General features: G+C 47.4%; 1 protein-coding gene across 4 annotated transcripts in view; it reads left to right on the forward strand.

Moving 5' to 3' along the window:
• The window catches only part of PARP4 (poly(ADP-ribose) polymerase family member 4), a 2216130-nt gene that overhangs the window by 742838 nt on the left and 1446898 nt on the right, over positions 1-26394 (forward strand). For all 4 annotated transcript variants that reach the window (XM_078657066.1, XM_078657067.1, XM_078657068.1 and 1 more), the window contains one exon: positions 1257-1394. In XM_078657066.1, the coding sequence (XP_078513192.1) occupies positions 1257-1394 (138 nt within the window). The remainder of the gene's footprint in view (positions 1-1256; positions 1395-26394) is intronic.

A 26394-nucleotide genomic window follows, 5' to 3' on the forward strand; every position in this document is an offset into this window, starting at 1 on the left:
TTTTAAACGCCCACTTTTCTCTCTTCCTGTTATTTCTATATGTTGTTGAATGCTAGAAATGAAATGCTATTACTCCCCATTATCACACAAAACACTATTTGATTCCATAATAGTTGCTTATTGGTGTCTGCTTGTTTCCACTAGTCTATGTGGAAAGTGGGAGAGGTGTGGCGCCGCGGCCAGGGCGACTGACGCTGGAATCTGGGGACCACGGTTCGATCCCCGGCTCCGGCGGCAGGTTAGCCCAGCACCATGTGACTCTGGGCAATAGCTCGCTTAATCTTCCCGACGGCCCCCCAGCGCCTAGAGACCCTTACGGGTGATTGTGCGCTTTACAAATGTGGACTTTACTTTACTTTACTTTGTTTTAACAGGTATGAATAATGTATGTTTGTGTGGGCATCAACTGCACTATCTCACGATTGTATAGTCCCTTATTTCAGAAACTCGTTTAGTTTTTACAGAGATTAATACGTTACTCTTTTTGATTTCTAGAAAACAGACTGCAAAGCTGTAGTAAGCACAGAAGACAACAGTACCTTGGACAGCTATGGTTTTAGTTTGCAAATCGAATTGACTGACATTTATCTGAGGCCTACGGGATATTGAAAAATGACACTAGCCTCTCCATAGCTTATTCGGTAGCAGGCTTTCTATTCTCTATGTGGTGCACTCGTAGATTATTCCTAAAAACAATTAAAAATAATAGTAAAAAAGAAGATAAAATGAAATGAATGATGACAAATTAATCACTGCTCATCCCTTGTTTAACAATGGTAATCCAAAGGAATTAACTCTTCAATCTGGAATTATTGTTACGGTCTAATTTATTTATTTTCAATAGATATTTACCGTTATACCGGATTGATGCCTTTGAGAATCGAACGTTTATACCCGAGTAGTCAAAATTTTGATTAGTTAAATCTCACCTGGAGAATTGTTTTTATATTTGGCACTTGCACATTACAATCGTCATTATTACTCCCTATTTCTGACAGTTACAGTGACTCATATGAAGTGAACCTCCTACCATTTACCTGCTGCTATAGATTGTACTGTATTTTATAATATTTTATGCCTTAATTGGCTATGCTTTTACCCAATTTCTATAATTGTATGTATTTGGCCTTTTTATATTTATTTTAAAGTAAATGATGCGTGCTATTTTATCTGTGCTTTTATGGTCAACTGGCCGAAATAAAGTTATTATTTGATTGATTTACAGAGATTAATACGTTACTCTTTTTGATTTCTAGAAAACAGACTGCACAGCTGTAGTAAGCACAGAAGATAACAGTACCTTGGACAGCGATGGTTTTAGCTTGCAAATCGAATTGACTGAAATTTATCTGCCACGAATGTGGGTGGAAAAGCATCCTGAAAAAGAGAGCGAGGTAAATGTTATTGATGGCTTTTCTTTTAGAAATCGGAGGAACAATGTGTTGTCAGCGGACATTCCCGAAAAACGATTCAATAAATGACATATAGCTCTTCTTTTCCATTTGTGTTACTAAAATAGTGGGTACAAAAGAATCTAATTTTTTTAATAACTTGTATTTACATTTTCATATTTAGACAATCTAATACAGAGGTTACAACTATTTGTCATCTGTCGATCACATTTCATCCTCAACCTATTTAAGTTCCTTAGATTTTTGCTTGTACATATTTTGACAAATTGGCAACACAGTAATCCATCATTAATATTTCAATTGTGTAAGAAATTCGGTTTTTAAATGAGGGGGTGAAAACCCTTCGCAAGCAGCAACAACAATCCTTGTCAGAGTGAACCACAGAAATCACAAAATTAACCCCTGCTTAACCCTCTGGTGGCTTGATACAAAAGCAGTTAGGCTTAACTTAGACGCAATGTGTTAAGTATATATGTAGCACACAAACCGTAATAAAGCGAAAACACAATACAGGAAAAATCCCGCTCCAAGTTAAGTCAAGTAAAATGTGATAAATAATTTGACACTAGAGGTTTTCACTACCAGGGGCATGTGAAGCTTAAAACTACATGTCTAACGTTTTAAATACAATGCACCCTACCACGTGGACTGTTCAGGCCCTACCTTAGGGGTGACGTATATGTATTAAAAAGGAAGGTTATGCCTGGCAAAAGGTTTATTTGCCAAGTCGAATTTGCAGTTTAAAACTGCACACAGGCTGCAATGGCAAGCCTTAGACACATTTTAAAGCATTATTTCGGCAAGTGGCAAAATAAGCGCTGGAGGCCCAATAGTAGTATTTAATTTGCAGGCCCTGGGTACCTGTTGTACCCTTTTACTAGGGACTTATAAGTACATTAAATATGCAAATTGGGTGCAAGCCACTTTTACCATGTTTGAAGGAGTGAGCACGAGCGCTTTAGCACTGGTTAGCAGTGGTAAATTGCACAGAGTCCTAAATCCAACAAAATCGAATTTCTGCAAGTAGGAGGCGTGAAGGCAAAACGTTTGGGGGAAGACCACATCACACACTGACCGGTCTAAAAAAAAAACTTATTACTAATACAAAATGTATCTTATGTCTTTAACTTCAGTAGCTGATCTCAACCCACCCGCCACCCTTCTGTCCTGGGGCACTCCCGTCAAGGTCCTTGGAAGGGGCCTAATATTACCTCTGCTAAGCGAAGCCTAAAGTAATAAATATCTCATGCGCAGCTCTAGTATTTGGAGTTATAGAAACGTTCAGAATAGAGTGGGATAAAGTGCCAGCGGTTGGCAAGTATCTGGGTGGGGTTATTAGCTCAGGAGTGTGGAAAACATCTCTGTTAGGGGGGATCTAATGTTAAGCCATACCCCCTGGTATGACACATTTAATAATATTGAATCATACGTATGGGGGTGAGGGATAATGGTAGTCAGTTATCGTTCGCAAGCTCTTTGTCAGCCTTAATAACTTCGTCTCAGTGAGTCGCTATGGGAGATCAGCGCTCGCTTTTCCACCATTTTGAGTGCCTTGCTCTGTGCTTCTGCTCAGTATTCCACTGGGGTAGTGGGAATTTCCAATGCATAGTTATCGCTTGCTTGGTCAGTTGCAAAGCCAGATCAGTAAAATTTGATTTTACCCTAGCCTTTTTATAGGTCTGGAGTGCATGCCCAGTAAGCAGCACTCCGAGTACTCTATGCTTGATTTGTTGTCTTTTTTGGGGAAATTATCTCCAGGACTTTAGTCAGTTCAGAAGTGTTTCAGGGTAATACAGTCCCATCTCATATGAAGTATTTCATCTACGTCAGAGTGACATCGGTGGCAAGCCGCCGAGGCTGTGGGGTAAATGTTTTTGGGCTTGCATGATGTGAGATATGCTTTAAGCAGTATGTTATAATGTATAATCCTAAAGCTGGCATTTAAGGAGACATTCCAATACACCCGCCACTCTTTATCGTTACACACACTACCCAAATCTGCCTCCCATTTACCTCTAAGTGCGTGGAGGGATATCACTTCATTTTGTTGTATAGTTTATAGAGCTACATAAATAACCTGCCGCCATGCCCTATTGTGTAAAGTTTTTGTATGATAGCATGCGTTTGCTGGGTCAGTGTCCTCAATATTCTTCTTTTTTTTAAGTGTGTGCGGGATCTTGCAGAATAATAAAAAATATATAAATGTATAAAATAGTAAAAATTGTCCTCCCATTCGCCATATGCTACCATGAGTGTCTGGAAGGTCTGGATTGTGCGGTCCATGAAGAGGTCTTCCACAGTAGTAAGCCCTACCTCCTCCCAAATGGTCAGCTCTGGGGTTGAGTGCTTACCATTCAGTCACTAAGCCCTTTGGTGGTGTCGCTGGTGTATATAGAGCCACTGGGCTTTGACAGAGTTATCTTCAGGATTTCCTGTGCTGTCTGAAGAAGAGGTAAGTGTCTCAGGGATCTAGAGTCCTGGAAAAGTATTTTATGCAGGCCTTCTGTTTGGATCTGTTATTTTGAAAGTCATATTTCATCGCGATAGTTGACGGCCTGCCATTATGCTACTCACTGGAACCGAGTTGCTGTAGCAAATCCTCGAAATTCAAGGGCTTCCTTGACCCCGATGTCAGAGGTAAACTTTAGGCTTGCAATCTCACCCCATCCACCTTTTCCCCACATCAACTCAACTAACAGTGAATCTATCTGTTGGAAAAGGGCTGTTGGAGTCAGTAATGGCATATTTGCCAAATAATCAAATAGCCGTGGGAGCAGCACTATTTTTGCCACTGCAATGTGACCTGCCACCGAGAGGGGGAGCAACAGGAGACAACAAGGATCCGATGTCTCTTCCAAAATTTCCCTCTAGTAAGTCTACTTCTGTTTGGTATACGTGGATTCCTAAGTATTAGAATGTTTGCGGCGCCCATTGCAACACCAGGCCTCCTAGTGTCGTTTGTTGCTGCAGGTGAGCCAACCTCAGAGGGAAGACACGACTTTCTATAATTAACATTAAGAACAGATACCTTTCCAAAGGCCTGCAGGAGAATCAACACCAACATTAGATCAGAAGCAATGTCGCATACATATAGCAAAATGTCATTGGCCTATAACGAGATAGAATAAAATGTCCAAGTCAAAGGTATCCACAAGCAGGGCCCTGTCTGCACATTTTAGCAGCCATAGTTTCGATGACAATTAGAAATAATATTGGGGATAATGGAACACTCCTATCTAGTCTCCCTGACAATTTTGTAGCCATCTAATATATAATGGCCCATTTGGACCCTAGCTGTTGGGGCCACCCACAGTAGCGTGAGCCAGTCCACCATTTCATGCCCAATTCCAAAATACCCTAGTACCTTGGTCATGGGTTCAGGATGTCAAAGGTTTGCTTACAGTCTAATGCCATCCAGGCCAAGTGAGGTCAGTCTGGGTGACTCCCTCGAGAACATGGTAAAATCTTCTGGTATTAGGGAAAGTTCTTCTCCCTGGAAAAAACCCATTCTGGTACCTGAGAAGGACTTCAGGCAAGATAGGAAGGAGCCTCCCAGTTTGTATTTTGCTCTGTATTTAGAATTGATAATGGGTGCTAAGGGGATACATTCAACTGGTCTTGTCCAGGTTTCAGGACTGAGGTCACTATTGCTTCATTGGTCGTGGTTGAGAGTTGCCCCTAGGTTTTGACCGATTGATATAGCTTGAGCAGCTTGTAGGTTACTTTTTAGTGACTTGTAAGTAAGCATAACATTTGGCGGGCGGGCTATCCGAACCCAATGTTTTGCCCCTCGCTTGAGCACGAATAGCCAGTCTTATTTCTTGCTCTGTAATCTAATTGAGGCTGTCATCCATCTGGCTGAGTCAAGGGAGATCTAGGGCATGGTGGTATCAACTAAGGAGTTGAGGCATTCAACACTAGGGATAGTCAAGTTGTAATATAATTCTGCATAATACACCATGAAGGATTTATTGACCCTTGTGTGTGGACTGTATTTCAGTCTTCGTTGGTAACAGACATGATCAGGGTTTATGGGTGCTGGTTTTTTTAAGGCATGCCAGGAGTTTACCTGCTTTGTCACCTTCTGAATGTGTTCTCTAGGTATACACGCCTCAGTCAACGTATCTAAATCGCTCCAATAATTCAGCATGTTTTCCCTACCTTTGGGTAAAGATTCCATTTGCACAGGTTCTACCACAGCAGCTTGTTCTAACCTTTCCATGGAGTTTTCCACTTTTGAGAGCTGCTTCAATTTGTCCTCACACTACTGTGTATATGCCTCTTAGTACCACTTTAATGGCTTCCCACTCCATCAGTGGAGAATGAAATAGTGCTCTCATTCTCTGAAAAATAATTATGTACCAGTGTTCTCAGCAATTCCCTAACTATGGCATTCTCCAGCCATGATAACGGCAATTTCCAAGTGGCTACGGGGTCGGGACTCTCGCAATGCAGGTCCAACTCCAGAGGGTTATGATTGATAGTGTATTTCCTATATATGTCACATGGTCTAAATATGGCTGAAGTATCTCTGAGTACACCATGCGGTCTAATCTGGCACGCAGCTCATGCAGGGGTTAATAGAAAGAGTATATTAATTCCCTCATTCCTGCGCCACCAGTAGTCTGCCAATGTCCACTCATGGAACCATGTTTCCAATGCCCTGGCATTCCTAGTAATCATGGTGTGCAGTAACGTGGATGGAAGTGGATGAGGGTAATATCTAGCACACAGTTAAAGTAGCCTTCCAACACCCAGAGCATGTCAGCCCAGTGATCCAACCAGATAATATCAAGTACAAATCAGCGAGGAAACTGGGGTGGTCTACATTTTGTGAATATATCCTACATAATAGCATAGGCGTTCATCTAGTTGACCCCTGTCCAAGCAATATGCATCTTCCATTATGATCTTCTCCCACCTCTTCCTGTTTAAACGACAACCCAGGCCCCAGCCACAAATCTGCCCCCCTAGCATAGACAGAGTTGACAGTGTAAAACAGTTTCCCCCTCCAATTATGTTTTAACTTGCCACCCACTTTATAAGTGGAGTGATTTTCCCATGGAAACTCAATTTGACCTGTGTGCCTTTGTAATTGAGCTAACAACTTATATCTTCTGCTGGCTGACCGTAAACCACATACTTTCCATGTTGTGAAACTATATTTATCTTGTCTTCCCTTGATGTGGTGCAATATACAGGGGTTCCATGCGTGTCGACGCCCTTGTTTCTGTTGTTGGGGCATGTGATTGTGCAATGATATTGGCAGTGGGCGCCCTTCCTCCCCACAACTCCCATCTGACATAAAACTGCTACCTGACCTATAAAACAATAGCTCATAGTCTGTAGAACTAGTTAACATGGGGCAATAACAACATTGATTTTGGTTATATCTTAAGGGAATGTAACCATTTGCTTACCAAATACTAACACGCTGCAGATCTGACACCCAAACCAGAGGATGTTTGTACTTAGCAGATATAATGGTCTGTTGGGGAGCCCTTCTATTTGATACCATGATGTGCCCTTGCATCTGGTTTGACAGGAAGCACGAAAAACCAAAGAAAGTCCACCTTTGTAAACAGGATAATAGTATCCTTCCTAGATCGGTTAAATGGTGTCAAGAACTGTATGTTTCCGCACACAGAAGGATACAAAGTTCCCCGGGGGGAGAGAGTGCAGCAGTGTGGAGAACCAGAAGAAGGGCAGAGTCAAGGAACTAGGGAAGTTCCCTTGTCGGAACTAGAGAGCCTCACACACCCAGAGTGCTAGGTGTGAAACACACCCTGACTGTAGGATGTTCAGTTTCATCATCGGCTCACTGCTCCTAGTCAGACCGGCGCTGCAATGTCTGACGGAATGCCAAGAGGCACTCTTTTGGCAGAGTTCTTTTGTTCCTTGCCGATGGTGTGTGTGAGTGAGAATAGGGAGTGTAGTCAGTGAAAAGTGAGTGAATGTTAAAACAGGGTATGCAGTCCACAATGGATTTTATTGACGTGGCTGATTCCCTGATTAAAAGGGGTGAGAGGGGAGCTAGAGACTGTCGGGTATGCAGAAAACTAACTCAACCCCCTTATGTGGTCAACATGTTTCTCGCCAACCGGCGATTCGTCAGGACCTTAAAAGGGTACTACACAAGAAAGAAATTTTATACACTGCTCATTCAGGAGGTAAAAAGCAAATGTAGAATACAACCTCACTGGGTCGGGTTCAAAGAGGGCCAGGGGTCCTGCTCTAATTAGGCGACCTAAGGGTAGGAGGAAAAAATAGAAAATAGCAAAGAGCGGGTCAACGCATACCTCAATATTGCAGTAATACATTAAGATGATATAGAGTGACTGTTTGGTATATCCTTTCCACACTGTGAGGGGGAGGGGGGCGTGTAGGGAAAACAATCATACCGGACACAAGGTGGTTGGTAATTTCCCTTCATAGTCGGTCTCGAATATGACACGACTAATATCTCTCATTGGAGAAACCAAAGTGCAGGTAAAAACACTAATCTTAAGTGTAGAGCCGAATCTATCAAACACACACCCATTCCTGGGAGAAGAGAGGAAGGATCTTACCCTAAGGGAGAGTAATACGGGCCTCGCAGCATGCTCCCGTGAGGCCAGCGTTGTCTGGTAATTGTACCTGAAAGGTATGGAATGGGAGGAGTGATTTTGTGAATAGCAGATCACAGGTTAGAGGACCAGTGCCTGATATGCAGGCCAAGGCAAGGGGAGAACTAGGAAGGACCGGGCTCATGCCTCAGCACAAACACACTGGGGGTGCGAAGGCAGGTTCCCGGCCGGCCTCGAGGGCTGATTTTACCCAGGACCACATATGCAGTCATCGGGTGGGTAGGGAGCCGTCCGCTCTATCCGGGTGTAGCCCCCGAGTCCAAAGGAGCTCCCAGCGCGGTGTCCAACTCATAGAGCCGGCACCAATGCATCACCCAATGCTCGCAAGGCGCGAGCCTGAGCAAAAACAATGCTAGGCTACGGCGGAACACCGCGCAGTTCGCTTCCCTCAAAGCTCAGCCTAACAGAGGTTGGCGCGGCAGGGGAGAGGCGGGCGCTCCCCACCTCTAATCCGCTTAATGCAGTGTGGCAGGAGGGTGGAGGGGGCCCGGGCAGAGCCAAGAACCGGCCCCGTCACCGCCTGGAGCTGTGGGACGGCAAAAGATGATCGGATCCTCCGGTCGGGGGGGCTAGGGGGGCTAGGGACAAGGCTTACCTGTGTACGGACGCTGGGATGGCGGCGACACCTACCCCTCACGCTCGCGGCACCTGGTCAGTGTGCGGAGCAGCTGGTGGAGTGTCCCTGTTGGGTCCATCGTTATGTAGGCTGTCCGCTGCCTCACCGAGGCGCCGCGGGTTTGGTGGCGCCTCCCACGCGTCAAACGCATGCACCCAGGCAGCAAGAGGACTAGAGCGAGTACTGGGCGATAGTGGCAACGGTGGCGGCCATGGTGGAAAGGTCGCTATCGCGGGTGGAAAGCTAAAACAAAGTCTGCTGGGGGTTGGAGTGACACAGAAATGCTAGCCAATGATGGATACCATTCAGGTGATGGAAATAAGTGAATTAGACCAAATTGGTTGAGTCACGTATCAGTTTAGTGGGGTACCCTCTATCCTGCAGTTTGTGTTGAAGGATATTAGCTTCTTGTCTGTAGTCATCCTTACACCTAGCACTCTGGGTGTGTGAGGCTCTCTAGTTCCGACAAGGGAACTTCCCTAGTTCCTTGACTCTGCCCTTCTTCTGGTTCTCCACACTGCTGCACTCTCTCCCCCCGGGGAACTTTGTATCCTTCTGTGTGCTCTATATTAGGACATGTACACTGGACCCCATTAAATATCGTCCTATCACCGTTCCTCTTGTTGTTTCAAAAAGAACTGTATGTTTCCCTAAAAATGTATAGGAAAACACAATGTTTTCTTAAAATAACCCTCATCCACCAAAAGATCCCTTGGTGGTATGCTTCATCATCGGGTTCTTCCCGCTCCGCTGTGGGACGGGGTGTACTGCGACGGATGAAGATGTGGAAGCACTTATTAGTAAGATGATGCTATGTGTAATGTGAGAGTGGAAGGGTCGGAGTGAATATAGTGAGATTTCAAAAATACCTGGCTTTGTGGAAACTAAAATGTAATACTGCCTATAACGGGTATTAGTAAAAATGGGGAGTGTAGGGTGTATGCTGTAATGGGCTACTCCCTCCTTAGTCTACATGTTTTGAAGCCATCCCCCTGGCTTTTCATCAGGACCAAAAAAGTGATACCTGCACCACTCTAAATAGAAAACAACAACGTGGATTGCCTACTCAATGTTGCAGATAATAGTGCATATGAAAAAACATGCACTCATACTGTACCCACTTGGTATAGTCATTTAAGTTAATCTGGAAGGATAGAAAAGACATAGTTAATTGCAGCATAATTATTATTTAAGGACTACATCACCAAACATGTGGAAAGTCTACTTGGTGATATATTCTTCACTTATTGCACAACTGCTTGTGACCCAGGAGGAGGCCTTCTGGCTGGGACCGTACGTGCTTTTTCAACTGCGAACAGGAGTGACAACCCCTGAGGGGGCTACCTCTTCCTGGAACCAGGTTTCATATATAAGGTGGCACTGGACCCTTCTACATTCTCGGGTATTCCTATTATGTGCAAACTGTTGCACCTGGCTCGACCTTCTGTGTCTTCTGCCCTGCCCAGCCCTTAAGGAATCTTACCCAGTCCATGAGGTTTCAAATCTGTTTTTTCATTTCATTGGATCGCAGCAGCAATTTTTCCAGCAAGGTCTTGCTGCTTTTCCTCTGTCACTCAATTTGTGCTGATCATCTCTTAGGAAGTTCAGATCTAATGCCGCTGTGTGTATCTTCACCTCTAGGGCTTTTCTTTTTTCGCTGATGGGGACTAGAATTTGATCCAGCTTAACTGGAGTCATGTCGCTCCGTGTTGGTTGTGTGCTAGAGGCCCATATGTTTGGGGTCGCCTTTTCATTCAACGCAGCTTGTCTTCTCTGTGTGCAATGTGGCTTTAGTAGCCCAAAACTCTAACCATTGGGAGACCGGATTGTTACGCAGACTCTGCAGGCTAGTATCAACGGCACCCTCTCAGCTGTTCGGTGCCGTCAGCACGCCGAGTGCTATTTGGAGGTATCCCTGTGTCTCCCAGGCTGGAATGAGCTGTTGTCTGATCACAGGAGAGGGAAAATCACTCCTAGGCCCCCAGGCCACAAGCTCCAAAGGTATGACGGCATTTCAGTGCAATGTTTTGTCATCAGGGCTGCTACTAGCAGGACAGACCAGAGACGGAGTCCAGGGCTCAAAACCCTATACCATGGTGTACCAGTTTGGCTCTCAGTTAGCTGCAGTCTACATTTTCAGGTCAGCTCCCAGTTTTGTTGAATCATAGCAGAGCTTGTGATGGTATTGTTTGCTGGTCGACACAAGACACTGCTGGCAGTGGCTATACAAGCACAAAGAAATACGGGGTAAGAAACCATGATGACTGCACTTATCAATCAGCAGGGGTATACTCAATCCTATTAATTAGGGTGCTAGGGATCTGAGACTCAGTACCCCTAAACCTCCTAGGATATGATATCCTACAAATTTTAAGCAAAAACAATATGATCCAGCACTCCAAACAGTGTCCATGAAATACAATATTTAGTAAAAAAGAAGTTTCAAATCCATTCAGCGGGTCTTGCTTCAGTTTTCTTTATATAAGTTCTTCTCAAAAGCGACCGTAGCCAACGCATTTTGTCCCTAAGGACATCTTCAGGTTAAGTATAGTATGGTGAACCTTTCTTTATATTCATCAAAATTTAGTGTATGAAGATAGTTGCTCCCTCTCAGAACAACCTCCTCAACAGCCTGCGATCGGTGGGGCCGCAAGCCTGATTCAATTGGAGCCCCATTATCTGAAAGAAAAAGTTAGTTATAGATTCTCTACCTTATAATTATCCCCAGGCTCAGACTGGATCCGGAAGGTTTTTTCGTCAGCAGTACCCCTGCGCATCGGAAGGCGACGTCGGTCAACTCTGCATTTGTCGATGGCATCGTGGTTGCCGGGATGACGTTGCTATAGCTACATAAACATTGCCCTCGCGCGCTGACGTCAGTTATTTCTTTTTTCGCGCCAGCAAGCGCAGATCCGTAGAGAGTGGTACCGCAGTCACTTTTTGACTGACTTTTTCTCGACTTTCGTCGACATCGTTTTTTAAGTCCATCGACTCCTGGTGCACGAGGGATGCCCGGCTTCAAGGCTTGCGGTTCCTGTAGTCGACTAGTTTCAGTGACAGATCCGCACCGCGTGTGCCTCTTCTGCCCAGATCGCGACCACGACCCCAAGTCGTGCTCCGACAGCCAGACCATGAACCCTTTGCGGGAGCAGTGCCGAAAGCAGCTCTAGGCCCGGCAGTCGGCTCCGCGCCACTCGAGGTTCTGGTCGCGTAGGAGGTCGAGGGAGCAGTCGCGGAGCCGCCATCATTCTTTGTCCAAGTCTTCACTCTCTGGGTCACGTAAGTCGAAGCACAAGAAGAATTCGAAGAAGCATCGTCGCTCTTCGACTTCTCCCCATCCGTCGGCCAACGAAACAAGGGATGCAGGTGGTGCCCGCCCCCCCCTCCCCCGCGGGTCCGCGTGTGGAGCCCAAATGGTCGACTCGGGCTTCCCCCCCACTTTGCGCGACATGGTGCGACCCCTGCCCAGTTTTGTCAGTTTTACGAAGCAATGCATGCCATCTTTGGGAAGCCCGACTCTGCCTGCCCGCCTTCTGGCCCTGCAGGCTCAGCTAAGTGCCCTGGAACTTAGAGGCTGGGAGCTACGGCCTTGGCACCACAGGGTTCCCTTGCATCCAGGCCTGGGCCCCAGTTCTACCCTGGCTCTTTGAGACCAGATTGGCAGCCAGAGGAGGGTGAGGAGGGCTGGGAGGGGTCTGGAGACCCTTTAACAGACCAGTTAGGTTATGAACCGGACGGGAGAGAGGAACTGGGGGAAGCCAGTGGTCTGGACACCTCACCAGACCTTGGAATGTTGTCTCCTCCTACCCTTGCTATGGAGGAGGGAGCGTTGTACGCAGTGGTATTGCGTAGGGCGGCCGAGGCTCTCAGCCTCGAGCTACCTACGGTGGCAGTCAGGACTAACCTCGTGACAGAGGTGCTGCAACCGGCAGCAAGCTCTTCGGAGCCCCTGCTGCCGTTTAATGAAGCCCTTATGGACATCCTTCTGGGCACGTGGTCCAGGCCCAACACAGGGGCTCCGGTGGACAGGATGATTGCCCGACGCCGGCCCCAGGCGACACCACTTTCTTCTCCCATCACCCCACCCCTGAGAGCTTGGCAGTCCAAGCCTCCACCTCCAAGGGTGCGTTCCCTACAGCTCCACTTGATAGGAATCCAAAAAGCTGGACCTTCTTGGGAAGAAGTTGTTTTCTTCCTCCAGCTTGGGACTGCGGTCACTAAACACCGCATGTCTTTTGGGCCGTTACACCCACTCCGTGTGGGATACGGTTGCACAAGTGCTGCCTCAGTGCCTGGAGGAGGCCCGGGCTGTGCTCTCTCGTGCCAAAGGGAGAGGCTGTGTGCTGGATACCGCCGACTCACTAGGCAGGACGATTTCCACATGGGTAGCCCTTTGATGCTACGCCTGGTTGAGGTTGACTGGATTTTCAGGGGATGTCCAATCCAATCTTATGGACATGTCCTTCGTTGGCTTTCACCTATTTGGCGATAAGGCAGACAACTCGCTGGAGCACTTTAAGGACTCTCGGGCTACGGCCAGGTCTTTGGGCCTCTCCACCACCACCCTGCGCAGTCTGCCTTTTGTCTCTTTCGTGGCTACAGAAGGGGTGCCCCGCAATGTCCTGCCCAGAGTCACAGGCCGGCGCAAGCTGTTTAGCCTCTGCACGGCCAGGGACATGGGAACTAGCGCCGTGGTTCTGGGGGCCAGCGGATGGGCCAGTCCACCACAGCTCCCTCTGCAGCAGCCTCCAAACCCTCCTAGTCTGACCTTTCAGGGCCACCAAACGCCAGTGGGCGGCAGGATTTGGCATCACCTCCCCCCACTGGCGGACCATCTCGTCGGACAGGTGGGTTTTGCAAATAGTCTGAAGGGGCTATTCCCTCCCTTTCAAGACTACCCCTCCATCCATGCTACCTCAGTACCATCGCATGTGGGAGTATCATCCGGCCCTTCTCCAACAGGAAGTTTCGGCACACCTGGCCAAGGGAGCCATCGAGCGCATTCCTGTCCCAGAAGTAGGTCGTGGTTGCTTTTCCCACTACTTTCTGGTGCCCATGAAGAACAAAGGCCTGCGTCCTATTCTGGATCTCAGGAACGTCAACTGCTTCCTCCGGAGGGAGAAGTTCAAAATGTTGACGCTCGCTCAGGTCTTGTCTGCCCTCGACCCTGGACACTGGATGGTAGCGTTGGGCTTGCAGGACACTTATTTTCACATCCCCGTCCTGCTGGCCTACCGGAGTTACCTGTGGTTCACGGTAGGCCACGAGCACTTTCAGTTTACCGTTCTCCCCTTTGGCCTTAGCAGCGCCCCTCGGGTGTTCACGAAAGTGATGGCCGTGGTCCCAGCTCATCTGTGCAGTTCAAGGGTTCCCGTCTTCCCCTATCTCGACGACTGACTATTGAAGGCAGGCTCACCCCAGGCTGTCGTCTCCCACCTCCAGACTACAGCCGACCTCCTGCATTCGCTGGGGTTCTCCGTCAACATGCCGAAGTCACACCTGACTCCCTCTCAGAAGCTGCTCTTCATCGGAGCGGTTCTGGACACGACGCAGTTTCGGGTCTATACTCCCGAACAGCCAGTCCAGGATATTCGGACTATGATTCCGATCTATCTTTCAGCCCCTAACCCAGGTTTCGGTCAGGATGACCCTCAGGCTACTGGACCTGGTGACCTCCTGCATGGTGCCATGTGCGGGCTCTGCAGTGGGACCTGAAGTTCCAGTGGGCACAACATCAGGGGAACCAGTCCGATTGCGTCCAGATCTCAGAGGGCACTGCACACCAATTGCAGTGGTGGCTAACGAACCAAGATTGGGTCGACAGCAGATCCCTCTCCCTTCCCCAACCAGAATTCACAGTGGTGACCGAAGCATTACTTCTGGGGTGGGGCGGCCACATGGGGGAGGCGGAGATCAGAGGTCTCTGGTCTTCGGCGGAGTCCAGGCTCCACATTAACCTTCTGAAGCTTCTGGTGATTCGTCTTGCACTCAAAGCATTCCTTCCCTCTGTCCGGGAGAGAGTAGTACAGGTGTTTACGGACAACACCACTGCCATGTGGTACTGCAACAAACAAGGCGGGGTGGGGTCGTGGACACTATGTCAGGAGGCCCTCCGCCTCTGGACATGGCTGGAACATTAGGGCATATCGCTGGTGGTTCAACACCTGGCAGGTTCACTGAAAGCCAGGGCAGACAAACTCAGCCGCAGGTGCATCATGGATCAGGAATGTCGTCTTCACTCGGAGGTGGTGTAGGGTCTCTTTCAGCAGTGAGGATAGCCTTTGTTAGATCTATTCACCATCGGAGAGAACGCGCAATGTTAGCAATTCTGCACGTTGGAATTTCCAAGGCGGCACTCGCTAGGCGATGCTTATCATCGCATGTGGAGTTGCGGTCTTCTATACGTCTTTCCGCCTGGACCACTTCTGCCCAGAGTGCTAAGGAAGATCAAGTGCGACCTGGCCCAAGTCATTCTTGTGGCTCTGGATTAGGCACGAAGAGTCAGTTATCCCAAGTTGCTCAATATGGCCATTGATCCTCCGATCATACTGTCTCTTCGGAAGGATCTTCTATCGCAGCAGCAGGGGGCGGTCCTCCATCCGAACCTGTTCAGCCTCCACCTCCTAATGTGGAGATTGAGCGGAGGTAGTTGACGTCGTTTGACCTGCCTCCCGAAGTCTGCGATGTTATCTTGACAGCCAGGCGTCCCTCCACTAAGAAGGTATACGCCTGCAGATAGAACAAATTTGTGGCATGGTGCACAGCAAAGGCTGTGGATCCCCTTTCCACTCCTCTTTCTGAGGTTCTCTTGTTCCTCCTTTCTTTGGCCCAGCAGGGATCTGCTCTGTGCACTCTAAAGGGCTAACTCTTGGCCATTTCAGCCTTCCTAAGGCTTCTTGATCAGCCTTCTCTTTTCAAGACCCCTGTTGTAAATCGTTTCCTTAAGGGCATTACTCATCTTTTTCCTACTGTTCCCTTCGTAATGCCCCAGTGGGACTTGAACTTGGTTCTTACATATCTTCTGTGCCCTTCCTTTGAGCCGCTACATAACTGTACTCTAAGGCTTCTAACTTTGAAAACTGCCTTTCTGGTGGCCATCATCTCAGCACGCAGAGCTCTTTCTTCCGAACCTCCCTTTCTGGCTGTCCATCCGGACAAGGTTCTCCTCAGAACTAGACCTTCTTTTCTTCCCAAGGTGGTTACTTCTTTCCACACTGGCTAAACCATCATTTTGCCCACCTTCTTTCTGCCTCTGCATCCTTCAAAAGAGGAAGAGAGGTTCCACCATCTGGATCCAAAACGTGTGCTTTCCTTTAACTTGGATCGCACCAAACAATTCCGGGTGGACGACCAGCTCTCTGTTGATTACGTGGGTGCTAAGAAAGATTGGGCTGTGCACAAGAGGACCATCTCAAGGTGGGTTGTTCTGTGCATCAAAGCCTGCTATTCTTTGGCAAAGAAGAAGCCTCCAGTGGGACTGTGTGCCCATTCCATCAGGACTACGGCAGCTACCACTGCTTTGGTCCCCCTTCATGCCATCTGTCAGGCAGCTACATGGGCTCGCTGCACACTGTCCTCAAACAGTACTGCCTGGACAGCCAAGTCCGGTGTGACGGCTTCTTTGGCCGTTCTGTTCTCCAGGACTTTCTGGTGTGAACTTAGTTTGTAGACCCATCTCCGGGGTTGGTATTGCTGGGGTATCTATTCTAAGGTAGGGAATCTATAACTAACTGTTTCTTGCAGATGAACAAGTTACTTATCTTCAGTAACAGTATATCTGTAAGAAACATAGGTTAGTTATAGATTCCTTATTGCCCCCATCCTCCTCGTTCTGCAAACTGACTTCTAGGGTTAAGGACTTCCTTTTAGGGCCCTAGTTTTGTGCACTAGTGGTCAGTGTCTTGCATTGCTCTGTGCTTCTGGATTGGAAAGTCTTGTACAGAACTAATGTCAGCACGCGAGGGTGGCATCTATGTATCTACCGCAACATCATCCCAGCGACCATGACGCCAACGACGAAATCGGAGTCGACTGACGCCACCTTCCCACGCGCAGGGGTACTGCTAAAAAAAGCTTTCTGGATCCAGTTTGACGCCTGGGGGTCATTCTAAGGTAGGGAATCTATAACTAACCTATGTTTCTTACCGTTAATGAAGGTAAGTAATTTGTTCGACGCTGCAACTCCGAAAGAGGAAGAGATCTGCGTGTCCCGCCTGAGGGAGTGGGGGGGCTCGTGAGGCACAGCAGATCTGCAATACAGCTCCTAACGGCACCCCTCGCATCGCCTAGGGGCTGCATACTCTGCGGGGACACTCCAGGGTGCCGTTGACAACGGGAGTGGGCACTGTAGAGTGAGTGGAGCCCTTGACGGAACTGGTGATCGGCTGTGGATCGTTCCCTGGCGGACTGCTGCTCTGCAGAGACCATTGTCCCTAGTGGGAGAGCACTGCTCAGCCTGCAGCCGACAGGTGCTTGGTTCCTTGTTCAGAGGGGCTCCTCTACCTGCGACGGACACCTCAGGACTAGGGGTGTGCCATTCAGTGAAAGAGCACGGGTCTGATGGTGGGTCCAGAACTAGGACCCGATGAATTTGAAATCACTCAAGGACACTACCGCACGGTAGAAGCTGGCCCCATCATGCTTGATAAAGAGACCGTTCAGCGGACCTAGGTCCTGAGAGAGCCATGAGAGGCCCCTGGTTGGCTGAAATCTCCTACAGGGCTCCTCCAGGAATTACCATACCGGCCCGTGTCGTCACAACACTCGACTCCCTTACGGCACCCAGTGATCCAGGAGTTTGATGGCGGTGCGCACGGTTGGGTCAGGCCGATCCCTCTGGGACCCTGAGCAATCATGGAAAAGGACAGAGGTGCAAAACCACCGTCAACCCAAACCCACATGGATCAGTATGTAATCGGTGGCTCCGCCCATGGTGAGGTGGCACCTCACGCGATCAGCCGTCCGAGGGTGACCTAGCCACTATACTGCAGTCCATTAAGACCTGTCAAGAATCCATGGAAACCAGGATCGGGGAGGTGCGAGTAGATGTGGCCCTAGTCCGCCAGGGCCTTTGAAATGCATCCGCTCGCATCACGTAAGCAGAGTCCCACCTTTCGGAGGTGGAGGATGACGGTTCAGCCTCGGGACGCAGGTTAAACAGCTTTTATCCCACACAACTGACCTGCACAAACGGGCCGAGGATGCGGAAAACAGGTCGCGTCGAAACAATCTCCGCCTGGTGGATCTGCCTGAGGGGTCGGAACCGGCACAAATGACCACCGGATGCCCTGCCGCCGTGGTTTGTTGAGGAACGGGCCCACCATGCGCTCGCGCCCCGGCCGCTGCCGTGAGCCCCACGCCGACCAATAATGGCAAAGATCCTAAATTTCAGGGACCGCAACACCATCCTACAAGAAACCCGCTCCCGACCAGAGTTGTTTCTTAAGAGTGCAAAAAGGATGATCTTCGCAGACTATACAAAGGAAGTGCAGGCCCAAAGAAGATCATATATCCACATAAAACAGAAGCTGCGGGCCCTCAATCTGCCCTATATACTCCTTTTCCTTGCTCACCTCAGAGTAATCTTTCACAACAAATCCTACTTTTTCGACATGCCGGAGGTGACTGAGTATTGCCCCATCCGCCCACTGAAAGGCGTCCCCACGTCGGACCCTCAGAAGGAGCCGCGGATGAGTGCAAGTGGGACCCCCGGGGACAGCGCACAGGGTCCCAACCGAGGCGCACTGCCTGCGGAGCGGCATCCACCTTGCCATCTGGCTCCCGCCAAGAGAGATGTGGGTCGCCAGCGTCCCAAGAGCCGCTGGGGCTCCAGGAGATCACAGATGGACTGGGCCCAACACCCAGAGGGGGTTCCAGTGCCTCTCCTAAGCCTAGCTCAGATTAAACTGACCTCTTGCGTAGCCCGCCAAATCTGACTTCACATGCTGCTATAAACCATAACCTGAGCAGGAGGAACATCAATCCTTAAATTGTAGGGGGGCCAACCGGTTCCCCTTATATTACCCTATCTGAATAGTTAGCTTCTATTCACTCTAAATCTTTGTTTAGTGGGCGACTAATGCTTCATTTGGGGAAGTATAGTGTGGGGAGTTGGTGGGATGTTGGGTGGGGACTATTATCTCTGCTCTTGTTTGTGTTTCTTTGTTTTTTTGCAGCATTGCGTCCCAATCCGGACCAAGCTGCCTCCAGATTCTCCAATCGTTTGAGAAGGTGTTGGGTCTACGCCTTAACGTGTCGAGATCTACCTTGGTCCTCTTCCATACCTTCAGAGAGTGTGTGGATTGGCAAACAACAATCCCCCTGAGACGGCTTTCGTTCAAATATCTCGATATCTAGGTGGTGCTGCTCCCAGAGCCGACTTGGTCCCTCAACTTCGCCCCGTTGCTTAAACGCACAAAAGACGACCTCCGTTGGTGGCAATCCCCTTCGGCAGGATCGCCCTCTTCAAAATGATGATCCTGCCGCGTCTCCTGTATGTATTCCAAAACCTTCCGCTCCACCTCACCTGCAGTTGGTTCCGGGGGCTAGATGGGGTGATCACGACCTTCCTCTGTGGTGGCTCGAGACCACGACTGGCCCTCCAGGGCTGTCAGCGGGCCCCATACGATGGGGGTATGGGGATGACGAACCCCTACTTGTACTATCATGCCAACTGTCTCCTGGTGATCCATGACTGATATAATGGGGGCTGGTCTGATTCTACAGATACCACCAATTACGACATGACCTTACCTTCCACATCCCTGACCGTACAGCAATCCCGGAATTCAGCCCAATGGAGGCTAAGCTACTTATGGGTAGCCTGGGGAAGTGGGGAATATCACAAATCTATCTCTAATAACCAATACTCCGTCCACAGTGGACTCCCTTCGGGTCAGTTGGGAACAATGGGTGGGCCCTCTGGAGGAGGACGATTGGAGGGATGCAATGATGGCCCCTAGGGTGCTCACTATATCGGCCAGGCTCCGCCTCATTCAAATGTACTACCTCCATTTTGCATATCTCTCCCCGTATGATTGCACAGAGCAGGTTTTCTCCCCACCCCCAAGTGCCCGTGGTGCAAGGCGGAGCCAGCTGACTTCTACCACTTGGTTTGGTCCTGCGTCATCATTTCTAAGTACTGGACGTCGATTATGGCTGAGCGAAGCGACGTCCTGGTTCTGGGTGGTCCCCCTTAGCCCTCTTGCTCCTCTCCTGGGGGCGATAGAGGGGTTGCACGGTCCCGTGCTGACCGGCTGTTTCTAGGGACATCCTGCTTGGTGGCCAAAAGAGATATTGCAGCAGCCTGACATCTCCTTCTGTCATGAAGTGGCGTAAAGGAGTGGATTGGTGCGCCACTCGGTAACTAACTGTATATGAGGCCAGAGGCTGCCCAGCCAAATACGAACGCATATGGGCCAAGTGGCTGGGCTTGATAGGCTGAGATTCCGTAGGGTAGACTCCAAGGGGCAATATTGTTCTCAACTACTGCAAGACCCTCAGGGGAAAATTATGAACATTTATCCTGCTCTCTTGTTACATCACAATGCTGTACTGTTTACTTCGTTGTCTATAAAAACCAATAAAATTGAGTTAAAAAAAAAGGTACTGGGCTTATTGAGATACCTTGTGGTCTCAATGAGAGGACGCAAAAGGAACCTGTTTTTTATGTTAGAAGGGTTGAAATCCAATCAGCAGGAGTGCTGTAGAAACCAATGATGAGGTCATAAAAAAAGATATTTGTGGTTTACTGTGCCAGGACCTCCTATTTTTCTTAAAATATGAATGCAGAGACATTGATGTCGTCCACACTTGTGGAGTTAGTGCTTTCACTAGTAATTAGGTGTGAAGAAGCAGAATGGGTCATGGGTCAAACCACTTTCAGCGCAGGATAAGTATAGCAGAAGTAAAAAAATCTTAGGGACACAGTTGGTGGGGAGATCTTGAGTGGAACAGTAGCTTAGATGGACAGCAAGTATATGTGCTGCCGATTTCAGATTTTTAATGGGACATGCAACCAGAGTACAGCCAGACATAGGGCTAAGTGTGGAATTAATAAGAAATTATTCTGCGAAAGGGAAAATACATAAAGGCCAAGTATTGATTAGGTTCTCATGAATGAGATATTGAAATCATAAGGAATATGATATTTTTCTTAGCTATTTTCAGTCTTAAAGATGTATGTGCCTATATCATCTTTTGCAAATTCAGTTGTGCCTGCAATTTTGAATTGAAGTGATGCTCAATTTCCTCGGACCTGTTAATTCTCACCTCGGTGCCTATTCTAATCATGGGCCCCACGCTGCAACTCTGGGCAATAGCTTGCTTAGCCTCCACACCGGCCCCTACAGCGCTAAGGATGCCTGGCTTCACCCTGGGGGTGCCCAGGAGTGGACACTTCACAGGGAAAGCCAGGAGGGGTTCCACAGCGGTATGAGTATCAGCGCCAGGAAGCCGAATAGGCGACACCGCAAGGTGAACGTCTGGTGACAGTGCGCTCTATAAGTACCATGACATTGACATGACATGACATGCAGGATGAGAGGGTTTGTTTGCAATGTAGAAAATGTCCTTTGGTAAGTGAGATGCCTTAGAAAGTTTATTGAGAAAGTAAACACCCAAGCTTCATTGTGAAGTAATTTGTAGCTCTTCAGCTTGTCTGTGCATACCTCTTTATCTTTCATAAGATAATGGCATATTTATTTTCATAAGACAGAACCATGTTAAGATTTGGCAGAAGGCATATCAACATTAAATCATGAGACACCTTGCAAACATTGTTTTAGATTTTTCTGGAGTCGCAGAGTCAGGTGCAAATTGTAGCCAGCTATTTGCTACTTTAGCACCCCTGTTCATATCTTCAGGCAGTCAATTGGTTTGTTTTGTAAGGCTGAGGTAAGAGATTCAAGGGAACCCTAAGGAACAGTTAAGGCTCTTGATCGTAAGCTGTAATCACTAGAGGGAATGAGAGAAATGTATGAAAGAACCTTAACCGGACCCACCTCCCTTTTACAAGTTTAAAAAAAAAAAAGACTGGAAGATTATAGATCTGCCTGACTTTAACATATAGATATAGGCACTGTCTGGCCACTGTTATAACCAATCGGGATAACATTTCCATTCCAATGTGTAGAGAACTCGCAGTCAATCTACTCGTATATGCAAGTAAATATGTCCATCATTTTGTTTCTTTACACACTACAACTTGATATATCTTGACAACATTACCTATAGCCAAAGACAGAAAAGGGCATTCATAGTCCGGTTCGCCAAGAAATTGGGTTCTACCCCTCTTGAGACAATATTAAACATCTATAAAGCGAGATTTCTCTCGGCAGCCTCATATGGAGCAGGCATTTGGGGCCATTGGGACCATGTACAACTTCAGACTGGTGAAAACAATTTTCTCCGTAAACTCCTGTGATTACCTGTAGCTTACCCACCACTATATGTCATGACGAACTAGGCCCTAAATATCAGGGGGATATCATTAAAATAGCACTGACACTATTATGGATATCCATTTGGTGCCAACCTGAAGCAGTACTTTATAGAACAGTGATTACAGATTGATTAGCCCTAGGTAAGGCATGTCCTATTCGATAGTTACAGCAAGTACAGACGCAACTGTCCTCAATTAGTCGCCATTGTTTTTATGATAAACCTTGGAACATAGCTAGGCATTCTAAACTACTCGCCAAAAGTGAATTGTTGGCACACATGGCAAGCAAAAGTGAGGAGTTGGAGAGTGGCAAAAGGATGCGTGGGGGGGAATATGCTCCACTAATAACACACAACCGCATAGAAGCGGATCTGCTTAGAATCCCTAGTTCACAGAGGTAACATTTTGTACGGTTTCACCTCAACATGGCTCATTTGCTGGTCTCATACCCTTCACAGGTCTACTGTGATAAAAATCTACCAGTCTTCTCTTGTGACTCATTAACAACTCAAACACATCTAAACTTTGTTTTTTTCTGCAACTTGTATAGGGTATCTAGGAATACCATACTGGTCCCGCTGCTTAGATCTTTCAGCATTAGATCATGTAGACCAGCAGACCAGCCTTGCTGTATCTCCAAATGTTACAAACTGAACAAGTATCCCATATAGTATATAGGTTTTTTTCAGGCTCAGTAAGACTGCGTATAACGCTTAGGAAATAACTGTATTGTATTAAATGTACCCCACCCTAATGCCATTAACCCATGACGTTTGTTGTACAGGGCAGTTTGACAGTGCTTTTAAGTATTATTTGACCCCAAATGACTGGGTATGATGCAAACTTAATATGGATTGATGAGAGCTGTACTGTCTTTTATTGCTTTAATTTCGATTCATACTAGAGTAAAATGTAAGCACCTAACTTGAATCATGGGCTTGGCCACTCACTGTACTGTAATCACTGTATTTTTACTGCACTGCTGACTCTTTCTCTTAACGTGTTTTCGCTGGTTCTGAAACTGTTTATTCCAGAGTCTAGGGTGACTCTACGTGGGGGAATCACTACAGGGCTAATGTGCTGGCAGGTACTATACGCCGCAGGGTACAGGCAAGAAGATACTATCACAATATATCTGTACTGCACCCTTCATGTTTCCCACCTTGAAAGGCCCTTTGAGGGTGCCCTTACAGTATGATTTGCCCTAAACCAAGGAAAATGTTGCAAACTTGACTATGGACTGCTGACAGTCACACTGTACCCCATTGTTGCTGTTGTGGTACTTTGACAGGCCTTGGCCACTGCCCTTCAATAGTGAATGTTGTATCCCTGGTTCTTTTTATCGTCTGTACTTGCAGTGGAATTTAGGACTGATTATGGACGGTACTGCGAATATTCCACTTTATGTTGCACAGCTATCGTTTTACCTGTCTTTGATTCTGTAAGTGTTATCTCAGTGCTATAAATGAAGGTACTTTTGGATCCTGAATTGGGTCCGTTTTCTGACTGGATTTGTACAGATCAGATAGATCAGAAGTTACTGTGATGGAGGTGCCAGTGGCAACAAATAATTCTAATGGAACTCGTGCACTTTATATTCTGGAGTTACTGCCTGTCACTTACTGAATTGGCAATTTCTTTCATATGTATGATTTAACGTGCCTGGCCCTGACTATGGAGATGTTGAATTGTTTTAGATGTTGACATTTTCTTCTGTAACAATTTTAGCTAATGTGATCCTATTGTGTATATAATGTACTGTATTGTGTGCTTTTCTCGTTTTTAAAACCCAAATTTGTTTTATACTACTATAGTCAAAGAAATTAAGTTTTAATAAGACCTTTGAACATTGTCCTCTTTTTAGTACCTACAGCGTATAGCACTGTTAGGTGCACAGCTTCATCTCTAAATCTCCTTACGTGAGAGGGCTTGGGGTTATAAGTGAGCACCACCTTAAGAAGTAAAGATCATGAGTGATGTTATAGTGACACACGTAAGATAGAACTATGGTGCATTGTATTATGGCAAAAAGTCTTTATTTGAATTAATGTCCGTTTGATATACTCTCCTTTGTGATTCTCTTTAGATTCCCATGAAGTCTAAACAGATGACATTTATACTTGTTTGCACAATAAATGTGTAGGTGAGGTTAATAGACTATTTCCAGAGACTCTTGGACCTGATGAAAGCCCACGGATACAAAAACATGTTGACCTTGATAAGCAAGCGAGGTGGTGTGGGAAGCTGGCTCTGTATGCACTATACCAAAGTAAAGTATAGTGTATGCAGAGTCCAGTAGATCCCCAGAGTGATAGCAGAGGCTAAATTAGATAATCACTAACAGCTCTATTTGCGGTAGTGTGGCCAAACAGTTAGGTTTATCAGACGGTGTGTTAAGCATTTATTGTCTTCACTAAAGCAAGAAATTATGGCACACAATCAGAGACAGAATCCAGACCAATTAGGCAGGTATAAAAAAGGTATTCTTATGTTTCATTTCTAGAATCAAGCAGGACTTGGCACAGGTAGGTAAAATATACTTTCAAATACAAAACTATACACAGAAAAGTAATCGTAGATGAAATTGGTATTGTTACTGGTTAGTTTTGCTTTAAAAACAGTTCAAAATAGTTTGAAGATATTTTGGATTACTTTTGTGTTACTTTTTAGTTACATCAACTATTCAGGTGATATGCCTAGGGCCTGTGTGTCCTACAATACAGAGGTAAGTAAGATAATTGATTTTTCAAAGCACAATTACATTTGTTTCATTCAGAAAACAAGTCGACACCTAGAATATTTTTGGAGAAAAACCACAGCATGGGCTCCTATGGAGAAAAAGAATGCTATCTGTTTGCAGGTAAGTAAATGACTTATAAGGCAGAGTATTTGGGGTTAGAACCAAGGTTCCCCAAGGTTCAAGCTGGCACTCGAGTTGCATTACCAGCGGCACTAGGGCGGCCGGATATAAAGTGCTAAAGCCCAATGTTAGCCAGCTGGGCTAGTGAACCTTCGGTTAGGGGCTGTTCCACGAGCTGGCCCCTCAGATGTGGATGCAAAGCTCCTGGGGTTAAGATCAGCACTGCAGGGGCAACAATCAGCACAAAGGCTGCCCCACTAGCGGCACGGGGCGGTCGGATGCAGGGTGCCAAGGAGACGTCGGGAGCCCTGTTGATTCCAATGGAGATCTCCAGTTCGGAAGAAAGGCTGCAGGCTCAGACAAGGAGGTTTCCAGAGGGCGACCACCAGGAGGGGAGGTAAGTTGGGTTGATGGGAGTTGCCTGGACACTGTAGTTTGGGCCACCCAAGGCGGTGGGGCGTCAGCTACAGGGGGGGTCTTTAGGAGTCTGGTCCTCTCACCAGCTCCCGTCGTGGTCAAGGGAACCCCTCAGGTTGAGGCTACAGGCATTGGTTAGTAGTTCGAGGCAAATCCGGGGCCTCCTCGTGGTGTTGGGCCACTTGAACTCGGGCTGTGGGCATTGGGTTCAAAGTGGTGCAGAAATGCGGCTCTAGCTGGTTCTGGGGTTTGTGTTGGAGTCTTTAGTTGAGCAAATCCAGTGCTCACGAGAAATAGATTCTTTTTTGGAAGGCAAGGCAGGTCCTCTGGGTTCTGGATGGTTTCTGTACACGCCAGGGTTTTTCTGGTTGCAGGTCGCAGTTGAGACAGGCGTATACGGCTGAGGCCAAAGTATTTGCTGTCCTCTTCTTCCTTGTTCAGCACGGCTCTTTGGTCCTTCTTTTTTCTTTTTCTCAAATCTGAGGAGGCAAGGTTCAGGGTCGCTCCTAAATACTACATTTAGGGGCGTTACAGGTGTGTGCTGGTTGGGACCAACGGATCCCTTTCTTGGGGTAAGTACACCCCCTATTATACCACCCTCTAGTGGGAGGGGGGCCATGAGTTGCTCTCTGATTGGCTGTGTTTATCTCATCTTCAAGCTGGAAAAGCCTTAGATGTGTGCTTCACCTTGCCTACCCCACCTGAGGGGTGGAGTTGGTAAAAGTGGGCACATCTCTCTTCCTAACTAGGTTTTCCACCAATTCTCCTACCAAAAATGGGGGTCAGAACGGGTGGGATCCAGTTGCTTGGAGCAGCAAATGGCAGGGTCAGCTAACACAGGCAGCAGTCCTTTGAAGCTTCCTCTTCGTGGACCCAGCCCAACCTGGGTGAGGAGTCATGAGACCTCTGCCCATGATGGGCTTTGTTTCTGGACCCAGAGAGCGGAGACCCTCTACCCAGGGGTCCAGAAACCTGTCTTGTGGTGGCAAATGGGAGTAACCACACCAGGGTAGGTTGTTTTT

Source organism: Lissotriton helveticus, chromosome 8 (genome assembly GCF_964261635.1).
Source record: "Lissotriton helveticus chromosome 8, aLisHel1.1, whole genome shotgun sequence".
Classification (NCBI taxonomy): domain Eukaryota; kingdom Metazoa; phylum Chordata; class Amphibia; order Caudata; family Salamandridae; genus Lissotriton; species Lissotriton helveticus.